The following is a 19,731-nucleotide window of genomic DNA, read 5'->3' on the forward strand; positions in this document are numbered from 1 at the left end:
GAGTATATGTTTTTTGTTCTACTGATTACTCCTAACAAACTACATGGACCCAGATCTGCTGGTGCATTATCTGATGGCATATCTGATCTGTGCAGTTTGCAATTGGACTTGTCTTACAAGCAAGTATATATGGTAACTGACAGTGTGTACATAATGTACCAGCAGATCTGCTAGTTTGTATCTTATATACTGGTATGTTTATGATATCCCAGCACATATCATATGCTAGTATGTATGTTATGTAATAGCAGATCTGGTTCTGCACAGATCATATGCCAGTTTGTATATCATGTACCATTATTTATATAATGTACTGGTGATTAGGGTCCACAATTCTCACATTCCAGTGTGTATGTCATGTACTGGTAGATCATGGTCCATACTGGTAAGATGCCAGTGTGTGTATTATGTACTGGTGATCATGGTCTGTGCTGGTCAGATGCATGTGTGTGTAATATGTACTGGTAGATCAGGGTCCTCACTGCTGATATGCCAGAATATATGTTATGTACTGGTAGATCTGGGTTCACACTGATGATATGCCAGAATATATGTTATGTACTGGTAGATCTGGGTCCACACTGTTCAGATGCCAGTATGTATATTATGTGCTGGTAGATCTTGGTCCACACTGGTCAGATGTTTTTTTAATCTTGCCAAATTAGAAATCCCTCCCCCAGTTTATTTAAATGGATAGGAGACATTTTTCTCTTCAGAACTTTCAGTTCGGAAAAGATCCTTCTCCAGTCGACATATGTTGGTTCTATCAATAGGGTTTTACACCCATACATTAGACAATTTATTTGAAAAAACTAATAGCCAGATTATTAACAAACAGAACAAAATGGTATATATTATGCAGAAAAGTAATTACAAGTGCATTGTTTATGGATGCCAGTATGTTTCCAAAGGAAATGCCCAAACAGATGTAATATGTGAACCATTTAATTTGCATCACAAGAAAACCATCCTTGTATGTATCTATAATTAATTTGTAGATTCAGTTGGAATTGGCCAGATTGACCAAATTGAACGTGCTGACTGAATTGACCAGATTGACCAAATTGACCATTGTTAACCAAATTTATCACATTGACCAGATTGACCAAATTGACCATTGTTAACCAAATTGATCACATTGACCAGATTGACCAAATTGACCATTGTTAACCAAATTGATCACATTGACCAGATTGACCAAATTGACCATTGTTAACCAAATTGATCACATGGACCAGATTGACTGAATTGACCACATCGACCAAATTGACCAGATTGACCAAATTGACCATTGTTAACTAAATTGGTCACACTGACCAGATTGACAAAATTGACCATTGTTGACCAAATTGACCATTGTTGATCAAATTGACCATTGTTAACCAAATTTTTCAGATTGACCAAATTGACCAGGTTGACCAGATTGACCAAATTGACCATTGTTGACCAAATTGACCATTGTTGACCAAATTGACCAGATTGACCAAATTGACCACATTATACTGATTGTCATTTGTAGCCAAATTAGTCATGATCATGGATGCGTTTGTTTACATGAGTGAGTGTAATAAATGTAGAATGGAAATGACTTTAGTTCACCTTATCATCACATTTTTCCCCTCAGGTTTTGGGTATCGAAGTGGAACACCTCAGACAGATGAGACACCTCGGCAGAATGAGACACCGCAACAGAACATCACACCACGGCAGAGTACTATCAGTGTGGATGAAAGTTATGACAGTGGCCTTCCTGCATCAGGTTACATTCAAGAGATGACCCCTGTGCCAGAGGTCATTACAGAAGGTTAGAAATTGAGAATATTTTTTATTCTGCCTGGTGTTGCAAAATTAGTGTAAAGTTTTCCAACCAAATACCTACATGCATAACACGTCAAGGATGCTCTTTTTTGTCTCAAATGACTTGAATGCAATATGAGCAGATTGGCTGTAAGACACCAACCCCAATAACATTTTCATTATTGAGCCATTAATATAATGCTAGTTTTCTTCTGCTGACTTATTTGAGGTTATTTGACCATACTGATTCTATATATGTTTCAGTTATTTGGTTTAGCTCATTTCTCGCAAAATGAATTTTTAACTCTCCAGTTTTTATTTCCCACCCACTGTAATAGAAGGGAGTGTAAAATTTTGCTGCTGTCCATCCATATATCTTACAGCAGTCCTAAAACTGAATCCATTATAGCATGATTGCACACAAACTATTTGACACAGAGCCATGAAATAAGAGATTGTTTTTTCAATTATAAGTAAATATTAGATTTTCAGGCCCTTACATCGATTTTAATTGTTTTAAAAAACATTTATAAACTTAGAACAGATAAGTAAAAACTACTTGAATTATACAAATTACATTATTTTGGTGTATCTGTATTCATATGTAGATGACCAGTTTATATTTTCATGTCATTGCAGTGGTTTTTATATGACCACCTTAATGCAGCAGCATCCTATAATGTTATGGTGTCCATCTGTCCTTCTGTTCCCTAGTTTGTTTCTGCACAATAACTTGAATTCTCCACCATCTTTCTTTATGAAACTTTATTGGTAGCATGCATTCAGGATAAAAAGAAAACATGTAATTTGGGGTCAAAAGGTGAAAGTCAAAGTCACAGTTACTCAAAGAAGGATGGTTTCTGCTTTATATCTTGAGTTCTTTATCACATACTTTGACCAAACTTTGTGCATGGATGGCATTTAACACAAGGAAAGTAAAATGACAGTGTCATAGGTACTGAAAGTAGGGAAAATTATTTCTTAACATCTGTTTAAGTTCAGCACCACATCATTAGTTCAAGGGTCAAGGTTACCAAGACTGAAAGAAGAAAAAATGTTTTCTGCCAAATAACTTGCATCTTTTTGCCTTGGCCATATCCATTGTACGATTTGCATTCTAGATAAGGAACACACCTATTGAGCACAGTGTATCATTTAGTATTTCTGTGCAACATCACTTACAGTCTCTGAAATTGTTAATTTAACCAGTGAAATTTAAAAAAGTGTTTTGTTTTGAATGGTCACAAAATGCATAATAATTGCAAATGAAATAATGAATGCAGTTTGGGTTCACCCGTATCATACTCTAAACTTGGTGATGATGAAGAACTTCCTTTGGTTGTAGAATTTCAGGAAAACCTCAAGTGTTTTATCAACCCAGTTGAGAAAGACTTCAGAGAAAAGTATCAAATGATCAAGAAAAGGAGTGCTTAAAAAAATTGCTCGATTCCGGCAGTTGGCACCCACAACAGAAGAGCAACCATGTGAGGTGCCCTCCTCCAAAAAGACTACTTTTCTCCCAAAGCATACTGTAAATTTCTTGTGGGACTCTTTCTTTTTACTATGGACACCAGATCAGTTTATTCAACAGGTGTTCAAACCTTCAGGTCTTTCCTACTAATGGTAGGATTGTGGATTCCAGGATCTAGTTTGCCCACTGTTGTGAAAAAGGACACCTTGATTTACTTCATTGCTCATTGTACAAAGGTGTGGTACCTGATGTATCAGACTATGCAGCTTTATCTAGCCAGTATTCAACATACATACTTGCATCTTGGTGTCGACACTCCATTAACTAATATTAGTTCTTTACTTAGACTACATAATATGTTGAAAGGTGTTAAAGGTGCAGTGTGTTTACAGGCAAAAACAACTTCCAATTACATGTTATATATTATGTAACATTTGGCAGTGCTTGGAACTCTATGGACTTAATGATTACACTTAACTCTTACTGCTGTGTGAAGAAATTGCTATTTGTGGAACCCATTTTTCTACAACAAACAATCTGTGTATGTTGGACATTATGTTTGATATGGATAAGTGCCTATTTATTCTGCATCTTACAGCATCTAAGATGGATGTTTTCTGTCAAAGTGTGAATGTAAATATTTATGCTGTGTAATATGATGTCCTTGTATATCCTTACTACATGATGAGGAAATTCCAGTGTATTTAGCTTGAGCTTGCCATTGTGATCCACTTTAATTTAATGGACAATGGTCATGCTTTAAGCAGAACTTTATTAGTACCATTAAGGCTTTTTGTCCAGGTTAGGTTATGATTCACATCATTATAATGGTCATGAGCGCAGCTACCAGTGCTGGTAAGGCTGGAATTCCAGACCATCTTATCCAAACCATGGGTTGAGGGTCCTTTAATGTATATTGTAGATATATTCAGGTACACCCCAATAGAATTTGCTTCGCATAGAGATAGATGTCATGGTGTGTGCCTCACTAGTTGGTTCACACTTATGTCAAACAATGTACTATTCCGCTTCTTCACTTAGTGATACCATAATACAATTTTGGAACACTCCACAGAAGTTGTATACCTACAGTACATGTCAGTCATTCCTTTTCACATCCTATGCTATATTGTCCTTTCAGCTGTATCATCTATTAGTAGACATGTGAATTCCTAACTGGTTATCTAATACAAATATCTAATATTTATACCTTTATCAGAATTATCATGCAGTTCCAAATCAAGTTCATTCTTTTTCCACGTTATTGCATTCTCAGTTTATAAATCATGACATTTCCTTAAATTGGGGGCCTTCATTACAGTCACTCTGTTCCATAGTCACAAGGTTTCCTTTACTTCTTTTGGGCCATTGCCACATTTTATACATTCACAACTTTGCTTTTGACCCCCAATTTATGTCAGTACTAAAATGTACTCAACTGTTATGCCTATATACTTCATACCCGCTTCCTACAGTGCATGTATTGAGTATCAGTTGCTGTTTGTTATCATCAGACTTATTGAGTATCAGTTGCTGTTTGTTATCATCAGACTTATTGAGTATCAGTTGCTGTTTGTTATCATCAGACTTATTGAATTTCAGTTATCAGTGCTCCACATACAGGTGTCAGACACTCTTGACAGCCCTGCAAGTGCTCCACATACAGGTGTCAGACACTCTTGACAGCCCTGCAAGTGCTCCACATACAGGTGTCAGACACTCTTGACAGCCCTGCAAGTCTCTCTTCCTGAGAAATTCCCATAGAAAAATTTCAGTGCTCAGCTGGTGTACTGTGCTCTGATGGGATTTTCTCCTCTTTATGCCAATGATTTTTTTATAGGTACAATAAAGTTATATTCGCTGTACTGGTGTGTTGGTAGTCTCCATGAGTAAGGAATTTACAGAAATTCTAGTGGAATTTTGTTGCAACTTTATTATTTTAATAGCATATTTTCATTATTTGTGAAGATCTGACGATGACTGTTCTGGTGACCTTTCAATTAAGCCAACGGAAATGCAGCTTTCAAAAATCTGAAAGTGAATTAAATCATTTGGTACACATTCATGCTCTTCATCCTTACTGCTTAGTCTCAAAATGTGAATATATAAGACATCATCTGATTGGTTGATAAAATTAGTGATTATGGTAATAACATAGGTTACCAGAACATGACCCCTAAGCGGTCACTGTAAGATCTTCATGTATAATGGTGGAGACTGATTTTAATCAGATTGAAAATAGTTCAAAACAATTATCCTTCATTGTTTTTTACAAACTTGTTATATCTATCAAACATTATTGGTGTTGTTATAAATATAATTATTTTTATGAACCTTTAATCACATGTTTGACATGTGTCATGTATGCCAATATAGAAGTCAAATTGAATGTTGTGAAACATTTGAGTCAAATCCAACTGGTGGAAATATTTTGGATCAAAAAATCAAAACAAAGAATAAAAATACAAATGCATGTCATGTTTTAGTTATTTACCAGCTACAGTTTTCAAGAACAAACTTGTTTTATGTCTGAAGCTTACATAATTTCTCAACTGCACTAAATATTTTCTAATTTTTTGAGTAAGTGTGTTTTATGTTTATTGGCACTCTCTGATACATATTTTAGCAGAGTGTTGATATCCCATTCAAACTTTCCCTGCCTTTTATATCAATAATGTAGCTAGAAAAATTGTAGGTGTCTTCTGTTTTATCAATATCATTAGGTCTTCTAATGTCAGCATGATGTCTTTCAGCGGAAATTAAATTTTACCACCAGACTTAAGTTGCAGGTTTTACATCAGAACTCAACAGTTAGTATTCACATAGGAAATTCATCTACTATAAGGCACTGGACATTTAATTTTTGGTGGAAGTAGGGATGTGATGGCTTGTTGGTCCCTTAGATATCAGTGCTGTATGCCATGGTACATATCACAGTGTGTTCAGAAATACTACGGTACATAATTTTTCATGGTAACCAGCTCTAGTAGCAGTAGAAGCACAGTACATGAGGTAAACTCTTACTATATCTTTGGTAATTGAGTATACAAGCAGCAAAAAGGGTTGTTACATACAACGCTTTTAGTACCTCAGAGTATTAAAGCAGTGAAAGAGGGTTTTGCATACCAGGTACATGTCTTTTAGTGCCTGAGTATCCAAGCAGCTAAGAGGGTTGTTAATTACAACACATTTAGTACCTGAGTATCAAACCAGTAAAAGAGGGTCTTAGATACAAGCCTTTTGGTACCTGAGTGTCCAAGTAGTAAAAAAGGGTTTTACGTGCAAGTCTTTTGGTACCTGAGTATTCAGCCAGTGAAAGAGTGTTTTACATACAAGTATATTGGTACCTGAGTATCCAATGTATGAAAGAGGGTTTTACGTACAAGAAAGTATAATGATACTGTTTACCACTTGGTAGGCATATTACCATATGTACTTGCTCATAAGACAAGTTCTACTGCAGACTGCACAGACCCAGATCTGCATCGCATAATGCACTGACAGAGCTGAGTCTATGCAGTTTGTTAGGAGTAATCAGTAGTACAAACAATACTGACCCTGATCTCCAGGTGCATTATGCTACTACAGATCAGTCTTTGTTGTTTGCAGTTTAACTTGACTTATAAGTGAGTATATATGGTAGGTACTGTTTACAGAACTCTTTAGTTTTTTTTATACATATATTTGAACTTTGGGAGTTTTTTTATACGAAAAACATTTGTTAGCACAGTTAAGCAAAAATCACTTGAGGTAAGCAAATGAAGTTTGTATGCATATTTTGTATTATGTAGATGACCTTATATTTTTCAGACCATACAGCAGTTTTTGTAATTTTTTGTCATTTTTTAAAAACTTGTTAGCACAATTTATTTAAGCTCATGTGAGGTAGAAAAATGAAATTTGAGATGCATGTTTATATTTGTCATTGGATGCTTGATGAGATTTTCATGTAAGTAAAGGAATGTTTTTAATTTTTCTAGAGGTTTTAATTTTTTTAAACATGGTCATCAATATTTGCAGTGGTTGCAGAAATATTTTATAAATACAATTTGTTTTTTTATGTCACTGAGATTGTAGGATGCACTTTCCATTTTCATCATTTATGAAAATGTGTATTAATTGCATACATTCTCAAGACAAAAACATATTTTGAAGTTAGTTTTACAACTCTGTGGTCTTAAAGTAAGTAACAGAAAAGAGCAAAAACAAAAAAGTTTTGTAAAATTCAAAATATAATTTATTTCCCTTAATATAGAAAGTGAAAAATTAAATATAACTCACTTTATGGTGAATGAATTGCTAAATACATGTAGTCTTACAAATTATATTGCAAGTCCATAAGAATAAAGTATTCCAAATGAGTTCCAGTGGTATTCTGAATGAAGTTCATTCTGTTGTGCTGATGTGCCAATAGTCTTGATAGATCACAATGATATAACCTTAAATGTCTTTAAATGAATTCACAGCAATTCCAAAACTGCTACTAAATCCTTAAGTCTGAGCACTTTCTAATTCCCATGAATAATTGAAATAAAGCCATAAATAAATATTAAATCCTCTCAACGGAATTGATCACAACTATTTTACTCTGTTAAGATTAATGTTTATGCTTGGAATAACTATTGTTCAATAAATAATCCCTTATATAAAAAAGATGTAGTACAGAAAGCAGAATGAGGGTCAATTAATCCTTTTGAAATTACACTAACTTGTCAACAAAGTCATGTACCTTAGCAACTATGATGTAAGGAATTAGGTCTGCCTGGTTTTTCTAATAAACCGCATGACCTGAACTGATATCTCATCAACATGTTTTCTTCTATCCTGAAAATATGTAATGTGTTTACTAAAATAACCTCATCATAAAAAGAACCATAAAGAAAATTAGTATTTAATATATAATTTCCTAATTTTCTATAATCATAATAATTAACAACATAATATTGATATACATAAAATTAAAATTGGAATTATTCTGAATAATAATCTTTCTTTGATCAGCAAAATCAAAGAAATAAACCAGGTTGTTTTTTAAATAGAATTTGTAAAAATCTCCAATTAATATTTTCAGTAATTGGTGTAATAAATGTTGCAGATATTTCACAAAATGGTCAGGAACTTGAGGAGGAGGAGGGAGAGAAACCTGATTTCTATGAATTTCATGATCCAGAGACAAGGGCAGTTCTAAATGTTGTCTTCCATCCTTTCTATTACTCCACTCATGGTCTCTCTAGGCCCAGTACTCCAACAGAGGAGGACAGGCCAAGGTAAGGAAATACTGAAAACATATCATTTTTTTAAGGGTAGACAGATTAGTGAATTTTTCAGGGGTTTCGAGATCTCCAAATTTGCCACTTGTCCCTTTGCATGTGAACAGACAAAATTTACTTGTTCAAATACTGGAGACCTTTTTTCTAAATTGTATAATATTCTTTGGCCTTTATTTTTGTTCATAATGAAGAATAAAACAGTGTACAATTAAATTACATGCATATTTGTCCTGCTAATATTTTGATTCTAATTTAATCTTTGATTTTTAAACAAGTCCTATCAAAGCAATATGAGAATTTTCTAAACATTTATAAACAGGTAAACCAACACCTTCTAACTACTAATACAAGCAGTTTGTAAAATTTATGAATTAAGACACAGAAAAGCAAATGATATGGAGTAATTTGAATGCATATCAACCCATTCAGGTGTCAGTGCAAATTTTGCATTGTTAAAATTACAAATACTTGTGCTTTAGGCTGATACAGCATACTGTGTAACTTAGCAGTAGTACATTGCAACACAAGCTGTGATTGGTTCATTGCAACACAGTCTGTGATTGGTTATTATTTAGTCTGTATAAAATGGGAGCTTCTATATGTACCTTATTTAGTTCATAACCATTACAGATATATATCAATATTCTGGTACAGATCTATGGAACAAGCTTCCACTATTTGTAAAATCTGCTGAAGATATTAGAGCATTTAAGAAGAGATTTCATGAGCATGTATGTGTTTCTAATAGATAATGGAATTTAGTATTTTAATACTAAACATGTTAAAATGACACTAAATATTGCTATCGTCATATAGTGTGCATTGTTATACTCTCCTTAACATTTAACATAGGATGCATTTGCCTGTATAACTGATCTTGGGCAAAGATAAAAAGTATCGTTTCAGATATTATTCATTGGTTTAATCAGATGGTTTTGTATAAACTTGATACTAGGCCCCTAAATTGCACAATTATTAGAAATTTAAATACTCCATCTTAATATATACAGTAAATATGCTATGAGCAACCTCTGCTATGAGTGACCACCTGTCATTTCTGACCACAATCATAATGCATGGTTCGATTTTATTATATAAATGATCTGTTATGAGTGACCAACTGCTGAATGTGACCAGTGACTGTGATATCTTGGTAAAATATGCATTTCGACACTGCTATGAATGACTGCATCACAAAAATTAGGATAAACTTCACTGACCTTTATTTAATCCCCATAAAAATGACCACTCATACCATTCTAAATTTATTTTAAAAAATAGACTGGCTACTGATGTCTGAATTTATTTAGCTTTGCCTATAGTGTTTTATAGTTTCTGTCATACACCAGACTAAAATTAGCACAATATATGCAAAATGTTTATAAAGCCTACAAAATAAATGCAAACTTTTGCAAAATAAAATACCTTATAAAGATGTTAAAATTCTGCAAAAGATATATAGCATGAAAGATAAATTTTAAAACAATATAAAATCTTTAAAATGTGTGTGTTATAATTGTGCTTCTTTGGTGACAAATGCTGTTTGTAAAACAATTTAACAGGAAATTCTGTTGTTTTATTCCAGATACTACCATTTAATAGACAAGGCCATAGAGCCCTCCATGATATCACCTATCGAGCATGAGACATTACAGGGGATCTACAGATTTGTGCCTGCTGATCTACGCAATGCCATTCCACCAGCAACCAAAAACTTTCTTAGGGTTAGTCCTAACAATAATTAGGTCCTTTGTTTTAAAGCCTATTTGGGCCAAAGATAGGTGTCCATTCCCAGTGGCAAAATCATGTGAAAGTCACAATTTGTACAAGTTTACTCTTAGAACTCTTGTACCTTAAAAAAAATATTGTGGAAGCATCTTTTTGTAAAATAAGAGATTTGTGTCCCTTTTAATACACCTACCATAAGGCAGAATGCATTATGTTGTGATGATGTTTGCCTCTTGTCTGTCCTTTGTTAGCTATTTTGCTTCTTCACAATAATAAAGGTTAAAGCCATGCTACTGAAAGAAAAAAATGCTTTTGAACGTTAACATTATTTCTACATTAGTGATCTGGACTATATACTTGTTGTTTTTTTTTTTGACACTAATATTTGACATCATAGTCCATAATCAAAGTAAGCAGATGGCTTGCTTCTGAGGTGAGACATTTTCTCATGTTTAGGTGGTCTAAAGTTCAAAGTTTAAGGTCACTGTGGCTGAAACAAGAAAAAAGATTTCTGCACAATAAACATACTTATGATTATTTTCCTGTGACATTGGTCAATTAAATGTGATAATACAGCAATGATATCAAATGCTTTTAGGTTGTTATTTTCTTGTGGATAGAACTTGTGCACTTTGGATTGACAGGCCATGCCACTGCTCTCTTTATCACATTCATATTATTAATGCATAGTGTGTACAAAACAGTAGCACATGGCTTGAGATGCTCCCAGTGCAGTACATAGAGCACATAACAATTACAGTAGTCCCCCTCTTGAACTGCCCCCCTGACCAGCAGCCAGCATATTAGTGCAATAATATAAAATTTACCTCTCACAAGCGGTCGCATTTTATCTGAATATATATCCAGAACCAGTATTTTATTCATAACGTGTGTTAAGTAGTCCAATTTCTGTTTCCCGATGTCAGGTTTTCGTTACTGAAAGAAGTGTTGAGTAAAGTACATGTACCGCTAAGGTTAATATTATATCTTTTATGCCTCACAAGAAGGCAAATTTATTCCATAAAAACCGAGAAAGACTCAAATTTTAATCCATACAAAAGGGTAAGTACATGTAATCCAATTAGCCTTACTGCTGTGTTATCATAAGATGTCCGGTTTAGTCACTCTGATTATTGTTAAGATTACAATTATTGAACAGTAGTAACAACTGAGAAGTGGCAGTATCGATGTACAATACCCAAGTCAGCAGGAAAATGGTTTAATAGCCTTTATGGCTTCCCTTAGTAAGATGTTGAGCTTGTTCACTTTGATAATTAGTGGCTATTACTACTGACAATAATTGTCAAACTTATGAATCCTAACGACCGCGAGGTCAAATCTGCATGATGTTAATGGTACATATCGAAGCCGTTTTGGCTTCTCTCACTTAGTGTAAAGAAATGTATAAAAACAATAGGGTACCAGACTGCAACTAACAAATCACATGACAAGATCACTTCCTTTAAAAACACATGGCAATTTGTTTAGATGCATACACAATTGTTTTATCAGTATTGTTGTTGGCAGCATGAATAACTTACTGCAAAAAGATTAACATGTCATCAAAGAAAAGAAAAATTCTCAGTTTAGAAGAGAAAGTGAAAGTAATTCAACTGACAAGGGTGTGTGTCGAGGATCCTTGCATGAAACTAATGTTGTGAAGACTCAGATAAACAAGATCATGAAAGATAATGAAACAATTCTGCAGAAGTGGGAAGGTGAAATGGATGGAGAAAGGAAGATTGTTTGAGCCAGGAAACATTTGTATCCTGATTTGAATTACAAGAAAAAGCATCAATTTTGTCAGTTGAATTGGGATATGACTACTTTACTGCAAGTAATGGATGGTTGCACAGATTTCAAGTGCGACACAATATTAAATGTTCTGTCCTTAGTGGAGAATCAGCTGATGTTAATAATGAAGTTGTCGAAGATTGGAAGAAAAGACTAAACGATATATGCAGGGGATATGACAGCAAGGATATTTTTAATTGTGATGAGACTGGTTTGTTTTTTAGACTGTTGCCAACAAAGTGACAGATGATGTGATCTGTAACATAATTATAAAGACAGTTTTAAAACTATATCAATGGTTATTCATAGCATTCTTTTGAAAATGATGACAGTTTGTTTTACATTTATTTCACAACATGCATGTGATTTTATAATGAAAATATTAAATGTTTTAGAATTAAATGTACTTGTGACTTTCTTCATATGTATTTACTATTCGCATTTGTGATCCCCCTCTAGAAAGGCCACCCTTATTATAAGGCCACTTCCCTGATGCATTAGGGGTGGCATATAAGAGGGGGACTACTGTATAGCTGATAAATTGTTCTTTTGTTTTTGTCTGTTTTTCATTAGCAGCCGATATTGTTGGATTCTACTAATATAATTATTTACATTTTTAAAGGCGCCATTAGCTCTTTGTGGGTCAATGGTTCTTCTGTAAGTTTTCCTGGGTATTTACTCCAACAAATATACTGGCTGTGTCATGTATAGCCGGCCTGTCATGCTCAGAAAAACCAATAACAACAACATTTTTATCAACCATTATAAGACAGAATGATCTATTTTTAAAAAATGTTGGGAAATAATAGTACCCAATGAATACTGCATGTGTTAACTGTGCTAACTATATCCAGAATGAAAGGTTAATTTGAATGAAAGAATTGATGAGAAAAATATTCCATTGGAGTTAGCACTGAGATAGGAAATCCCCATTGCAGGATTACGTTATTTGTATCCCTGTGCAACTCTGATAGTGGTGATATCACTTTTGGAACTACTTTCTTTTCCCAATTAGAAATATATCTGTCTATATGAATGTTATTGAGACATGTATTTCCATATTTAGGCCTCTTTCACTTTTTTTATTCTTTTCCTTCTCCCTCTGTTTCTGTCTGTCTGTCTATGTTGAGTTATCAGGATGATCTTTAAATGCCCATCATGACAGCGCAATGTTTTCACTTCACTTATGAAATATTTCATTGTATCTATGTAAAGAAAAGTAGATATCCTCCATGTTGTATGTATCATATGTGTCTTTATTAGGAGGTTTTACTGTAAGGTGGTATACGCTATGGCTCCCATTAAGTGTACTCTTATTGATAGGACAAAATTGGTGCAGGTTAGTTGCCCTGCTAAGTAAGTGAAAATAGTTTTATGCTGTTGATGTTTTGTGATTTACAATTTTTCAGCTTAGTTTTTACCATCACATTTAGATTTATTTCTTCCAAATTATGGATTTGTCAATACTTTTTCAGGAGATGGAGGAGGACAGAAGATTTGCTATCAAGAAGGCTGTATTGGATTATATCATACTGGACACTGCAGAACAGGAAAGATTGGGGGTTCTGATACCTCCAAAGGTAAATATGCTTGGCTGAGCATACAGGTTGGAGACTTTTGGTATGTAGTTCAGAGAATAGGGAAATAAATATTACAAACTATAAAAAAAGCACCACCACCACACACACACACCCCACCCCCCGTATTGACATTATTAAGATCGTAATTTTATCATTGAAAGTAAGGGACTGGGGAACAAATAATCACTTCTGATTGGATGATACCTGGGATGAAATCAGTAATAAAGATAAAGGTGTTCATTCTTATAATCATTCTTTCTACCATTGTCAGGATATAGGTTTGGGTATGTAGAATATGTAATCTGGTCAAAATCTAAATCTGCTTTTAAGAAGTAGGTCTGACAGGGTCCCCTAAAGGTTCATGCTCTGGTGATCTTTGGAATTCCTGGTCGACTTATTTTTAGTAACCTATCAGATAAAACATTTCAGTTTGTGTTAATATGGAGAGTTATTATTAGAAATGAAATGTTCCAAAAGATGTTCACTTTCATAAACATAAAAGTTATTATTTATTGGTGATCAATCAACAGAACACGACCTTGTATCAGTAGCTGTCAGATCTCAGTTATTTTGGAGATATGGATATGAATCGCATAGAGAAGATAATATTCTTAGCTCATCATCATCATCTTGTCTCTTGACCCAGTGTGGTCGTCGAGGCGCTGTGCTGCTGAACATCTGACTAGTTCCCTCCACTTGTCTAGATCATGTGCCAATGCCCGTGTCTCTGCAAAACTTTTCCTGGTCTATTCTGTGATGTTGTCCATCCACTTTTTTTTTCTCTGTCTACCTCTCCTTCTGCCACCCTGGACGCTGACCTGCAGGACTGTTGTGGATAGACTGTTGGCTCTAAGTGACATGGCCATACCATTTCAGCTTTCATAACCGCTCTGTTGGCCTAGTGGTTAGAGCATCCGCCTCGGATGTGGGAGGTTGTGGGTTCGATCCCCGGCCGAGTCATACCAAAGACTTACAAAAATGGTACTAACAGCTGCCTCGCTTGGCGTTCAGCATCAAGAGGTTAGTGTTAGGACTGGTGGGCCTGGTGTCAGGATAATGTGACTGGGTGGGACATCATGCTACATGTCTGCGGCATGATGCCCCAGTGCTAGACATCACTATAAACTGCCACATTGTAGAATCGTAGTGATATGACTGAAAAATTGTTAAAGCTGCGTTAAAAATCCAAATCACATCACAACACTTCAGCTTTCTGTTTTTGACAGTGGTGAGGAGGTCCTCATATTGGCCTACTTCACACCTGATGGTGTTACGCACTTCTTCATTTGTGATGTGGTCCATGTAAGAGATGCCAAGGATGGTTCTGTAGCATCTCATTTCAAGTGACTTGATTCTTCATTGTAATTCTGCTGTCAGGGTCCAGGACTCACATTCTTAGTTAGCCTGATAGTATTAATATAAGACTTTGTATAGACCGTGAATGTGTATAAATTTTCTTGAAGCAGTGGCAGCAGTGACATTGTTTGTGCTCAAATGTCTTCAGTGTTAGTTGATGTATTTAACCAGAGTTTTAGTACAGTATTAGTTCAGAACCAGACATGGATAATTTTACCAAATCAATGTGTTTTTTTTATTTCATTTGTATTCTGTATTTATTCTGTTGGCATTTCATTCACATTGCATTTCTTATATCATCTTTTCAGTTTTTGCTTATGGTTTTAGAAAGGGGTTCAGATTTTGTGTTTATCATCATCAGCCTCATTTTTGCTTTTTGGGGAAAAAACTCAAAATGCATTTACCAAAATCTGGTGTTCAGTTGTTGAGAGTGTTAAAGGGAGAGAAGTGTGTGTGTACTTTAATAAAATAGCTGCACAAAATGCGAAGACAGCACTGAATTTATGATTAATTAAAATGTAGCTACTACTGAATAGGTGTAAAATATAATTGTTTAGTACTTGTCAGCAAATTTTGTTATTTTGTTTTGTTAAAATTAATATTGTACAGATGTATTGACAAGTGATGATACCATCATATCAATGGGGTTGTTTTCTATGTCTGTCTTGACAAGATTAAAGTCAGTGTTTGTAAGGGGTAAAAACATTTTATCCTGGACTACTCTACAAAAAGCCAATAGACTGGACATTTAGTGGCAGCTTTAAATTTATTGATTTTTCAGATCCGTTAATGAAATGCATTCACATTTTGTTCTGTTGTTGTTTATCAATCATCATAAAGCATTTTGCATTTGTGTTGCCTATTTTGATAAAAGTGCACTGATTTTTTTCATTTATGTTCATTCTACATTTTATTTTATTTGCATTCAATTTGCATTCCATTTTCAAATCTAGATTTTTGATATATTGTAATAGAGGACAGTATATTGCAATATATATTGCACTATATTGGAAAAAAATCGGGGCCCTGAGTGGCCGAGTGGTCTAAAGCGCTCCCATTATGGATCACTGCCATCTCACCTCTGTCAGTGTGGATTCAAGTCTAGGATTGGGCTAACATGGGTATGTGAGAAAGCTTGCCAGTAGCTTCTCGTGGGTCAGTGGTTCTTCCCGGGCTTTTCCCTGGTTCTTCCTCTACCATTAATACTGGCCGCCATGCATAGCCTATTGTGTGCTGAAATATGGCATTAAACCCCACAACAACAACAACAACAATATTGGGAAAATCTGGAAAAAGTGCAAAATAATAAAAAGAAGTGTGAAGTCAAAGTTTCATATAACTTAAATTGATTGTAAATTTCTTTACATGAGAAAAAAAATGGAAAACATTCTCAAATGTGGGTAAATCTGAACTTCATGAGACGAGCTCTTGTTTAATTTGCATAATTTTATCTCAGGCTACATTAGTATCTCAGATGGAATGATGCTGTAGAATGTGAGAAGTCAAGCTCATCATTCCACACTTAAACTTCACCTCCATTTTACATTTCCCACAAATGTGAATTAATTTTCCATCTTAAAGAATTTTAGCCAGAAATTATTCCAAATCAGTGATTTTTCCTTTTTATTCAAACCGAGTTGATGCAAGACTTCAGGCTCTGTGTCAGCCTATAGTGGCCATTGCTTAGTGCAGATGGAATATAATTGTTCAGTTCTGTCATTTTCATGGTACTGACATATTTTTGGGTATTCAGAATAGCAAAAATTGAAAGAGAGAAAACATTAAAATGAAAGAAATTATGGCTGAAATGTAATTTTTTTAAATACTATTTATAGAAATAACCAGAAAGTTGTTTCATGGGCAATATACAAGTAACACTGCACACTCCTATTTGTTTTAATGGTAAAATTAGCATTTCAGGGTGTGTATATAACAAAAGATTTAACCTAATCTGCTAGAATTTTTGGACTAGTCTGCAAAAGCAGAAGGCTATGTTATTGTAATGCTGTTGACAGGGAAGACACTGTTTAGCACGGAACATGTTACTGTAATGCTGTTGACAGGGAAGACACTATGTTTAGCATGGAACATGCAATTGTAATGTTGTTGACAGGGAAGACACTATGTTTAACATGGAACATGTTATTGTAATGCTATTGACAGGGAAGACGCTATGTTTAACATGGAACATGTTATTGTAAAGCTGTTGAAAGGGAAGACACTATGTTTAACATGGAACATGCAGTTGTAATGCTGTTGACAGGGAAGACACAATGTTTAACATGGAACATGTTATTGTAATGCTATTGACAGGGAAGACGCTATGTTTAACATGGAACATGTTATTGTAAAGCTGTTGACAGGGAAGACACTATGTTAACATGGAACATGCAGTTGTAATGCTGTTGACAGGGAAGACACAATGTTTAACATGGAACATGTTATTGTAATGCTATTGACAGGGAAGACACTATGTTTAACATGGAACATGTTACTGTAAAGCTGTTGAAAGGGAAGACACTATGTTTCACATGGAACATGCAATTGTAATGCTGTTGACAGGGAAGACACTATGTTTAACATGGAACATGTTATTGTAATGCTGTTGACAGGGAAAACACTTTGTTAACATGAAACATGTTACTGTAATGCTGTTGACAGGGAAGACACTATGTTTAAGATGGAACATGTTATTGTAATGCTGTTGACAGGGAAGACACTGTTTAAAATGGAACATGTTATTGTAATGCTGTTGACAGGGAAAACACTATGTTTAAGATGGAACATGTTATTGTAATGCTGTTGACAGGGAAGACACTATGTTTAAGATGGAACATGTTATTGTAATGTTGTTGACAGGGAAGACACTATGTTAACATGGAACATGTTATTGTAATGCTGTTGACAGGGAAGACACTATGTTAACATGGAACATGCAGTTGTAATGCTGTTGACAGGGAAGATATTATGTTTAAGATGGAACATGTTATGGTAATGCTGTTGACAGGGAAGACACTATATTAACATGGAACATGTTATTGTAATGCTGTTGACAGGGAAGACACTATGTTTAAGATGGAACATGTTATTGTAATGTTGTTGACAGGGAAGACACTATGTTAACATGGAACATGTTATTGTAATGCTGTTGACAGGGAAGACACTATGTTAACATGGAACATGCAGTTGTAATGCTGTTGACAGGGAAGATATTATGTTTAAGATGGAACATGTTATGGTAATGCTGTTGACAGGGAAGACACTATATTAACATGGAACATGTTATTGTAATGCTGTTGACAGGGAAGACACTATGTTTAAGATGGAATATGTTATTGTAATGCTGTTGACAGGGAAGACACTATGTTTAAGATGGAACATGTTATTGTAATGCTGTTGACAGGGAAGACACTATGTTAACATGGAACATGTTATTGTAATGCTGTTGACAGGGAAGACACTATGTTAACATGGAACATGTTACTGTAATGCTGTTGACAGGGAAGATACTATGTTTAAGATGGAACAGGTTATTGTAATGCTGTTGACAGGAAGATATTATGTTTAACATGGAACATGTTATGGTAACACTGTTGACAGGGAAGACACTATGTTAACATGGAACATGTTATTATAATGCTGTTAACAGGGAAGACACTATGTTTAAGATGGAACATGTTATTGTAATGCTATTGACAGGGAAGACGCTATGTTTAACATGGAACATGTTATTGTAAAGCTGTTGAAAGGGAAGACACTATGTTTAACATGGAACATGCAGTTGTAATGCTGTTGACAGGGAAGACACAATGTTTAACATGGAACATGTTATTGTAATGCTATTGACAGGGAAGACGCTATGTTTAACATGGAACATGTTATTGTAAAGCTGTTGACAGGGAAGACACTATGTTAACATGGAACATGCAGTTGTAATGCTGTTGACAGGGAAGACACAATGTTTAACATGGAACATGTTATTGTAATGCTATTGACAGGGAAGACACTATGTTTAACATGGAACATGTTACTGTAAAGCTGTTGAAAGGGAAGACACTATGTTTCACATGGAACATGCAATTGTAATGCTGTTGACAGGGAAGACACTATGTTTAACATGGAACATGTTATTGTAATGCTGTTGACAGGGAAAACACTTTGTTAACATGAAACATGTTACTGTAATGCTGTTGACAGGGAAGACACTATGTTTAAGATGGAACATGTTATTGTAATGCTGTTGACAGGGAAGACACTGTTTAAAATGGAACATGTTATTGTAATGCTGTTGACAGGGAAAACACTATGTTTAAGATGGAACATGTTATTGTAATGCTGTTGACAGGGAAGACACTATGTTTAAGATGGAACATGTTATTGTAATGTTGTTGACAGGGAAGACACTATGTTAACATGGAACATGTTATTGTAATGCTGTTGACAGGGAAGACACTATGTTAACATGGAACATGCAGTTGTAATGCTGTTGACAGGGAAGATATTATGTTTAAGATGGAACATGTTATGGTAATGCTGTTGACAGGGAAGACACTATATTAACATGGAACATGTTATTGTAATGCTGTTGACAGGGAAGACACTATGTTTAAGATGGAACATGTTATTGTAATGTTGTTGACAGGGAAGACACTATGTTAACATGGAACATGTTATTGTAATGCTGTTGACAGGGAAGACACTATGTTAACATGGAACATGCAGTTGTAATGCTGTT

The 19,731-nt window shown here is 34.7% G+C and overlaps 2 protein-coding genes across 2 annotated transcripts in view; both read left to right on the plus strand.

Moving 5' to 3' along the window:
• Window positions 1-13,658, plus strand: part of LOC149802202 (uncharacterized) — a 104,336-nt gene extending 90,678 nt beyond the window's left edge. The window contains exons 6-9 of the mRNA XM_089956906.1: window positions 1,625-1,804; window positions 8,364-8,535; window positions 10,124-10,262; window positions 13,536-13,658. Coding sequence (XP_089813032.1) covers window positions 1,625-1,804; window positions 8,364-8,535; window positions 10,124-10,262; window positions 13,536-13,658 — 614 coding nt within the window. The remainder of the gene's footprint in view (window positions 1-1,624; window positions 1,805-8,363; window positions 8,536-10,123; window positions 10,263-13,535) is intronic.
• The window catches only part of LOC149802203 (dynein axonemal heavy chain 3-like), a 281,860-nt gene continuing 275,760 nt past the window's right edge, over window positions 13,632-19,731 (plus strand). Inside the window, exon 1 of the mRNA XM_089956614.1 lies at window positions 13,632-13,640. The gene's annotated coding sequence lies outside the window, so the exon portion shown is untranslated. The remainder of the gene's footprint in view (window positions 13,641-19,731) is intronic.

The sequence above is a fragment of the Sinohyriopsis cumingii genome, chromosome 4 (genome assembly GCF_028554795.1).
Source record: "Sinohyriopsis cumingii isolate HCF-2022 chromosome 4, ASM2855479v2, whole genome shotgun sequence".
Lineage (NCBI taxonomy): Eukaryota > Metazoa > Mollusca > Bivalvia > Unionida > Unionidae > Sinohyriopsis > Sinohyriopsis cumingii.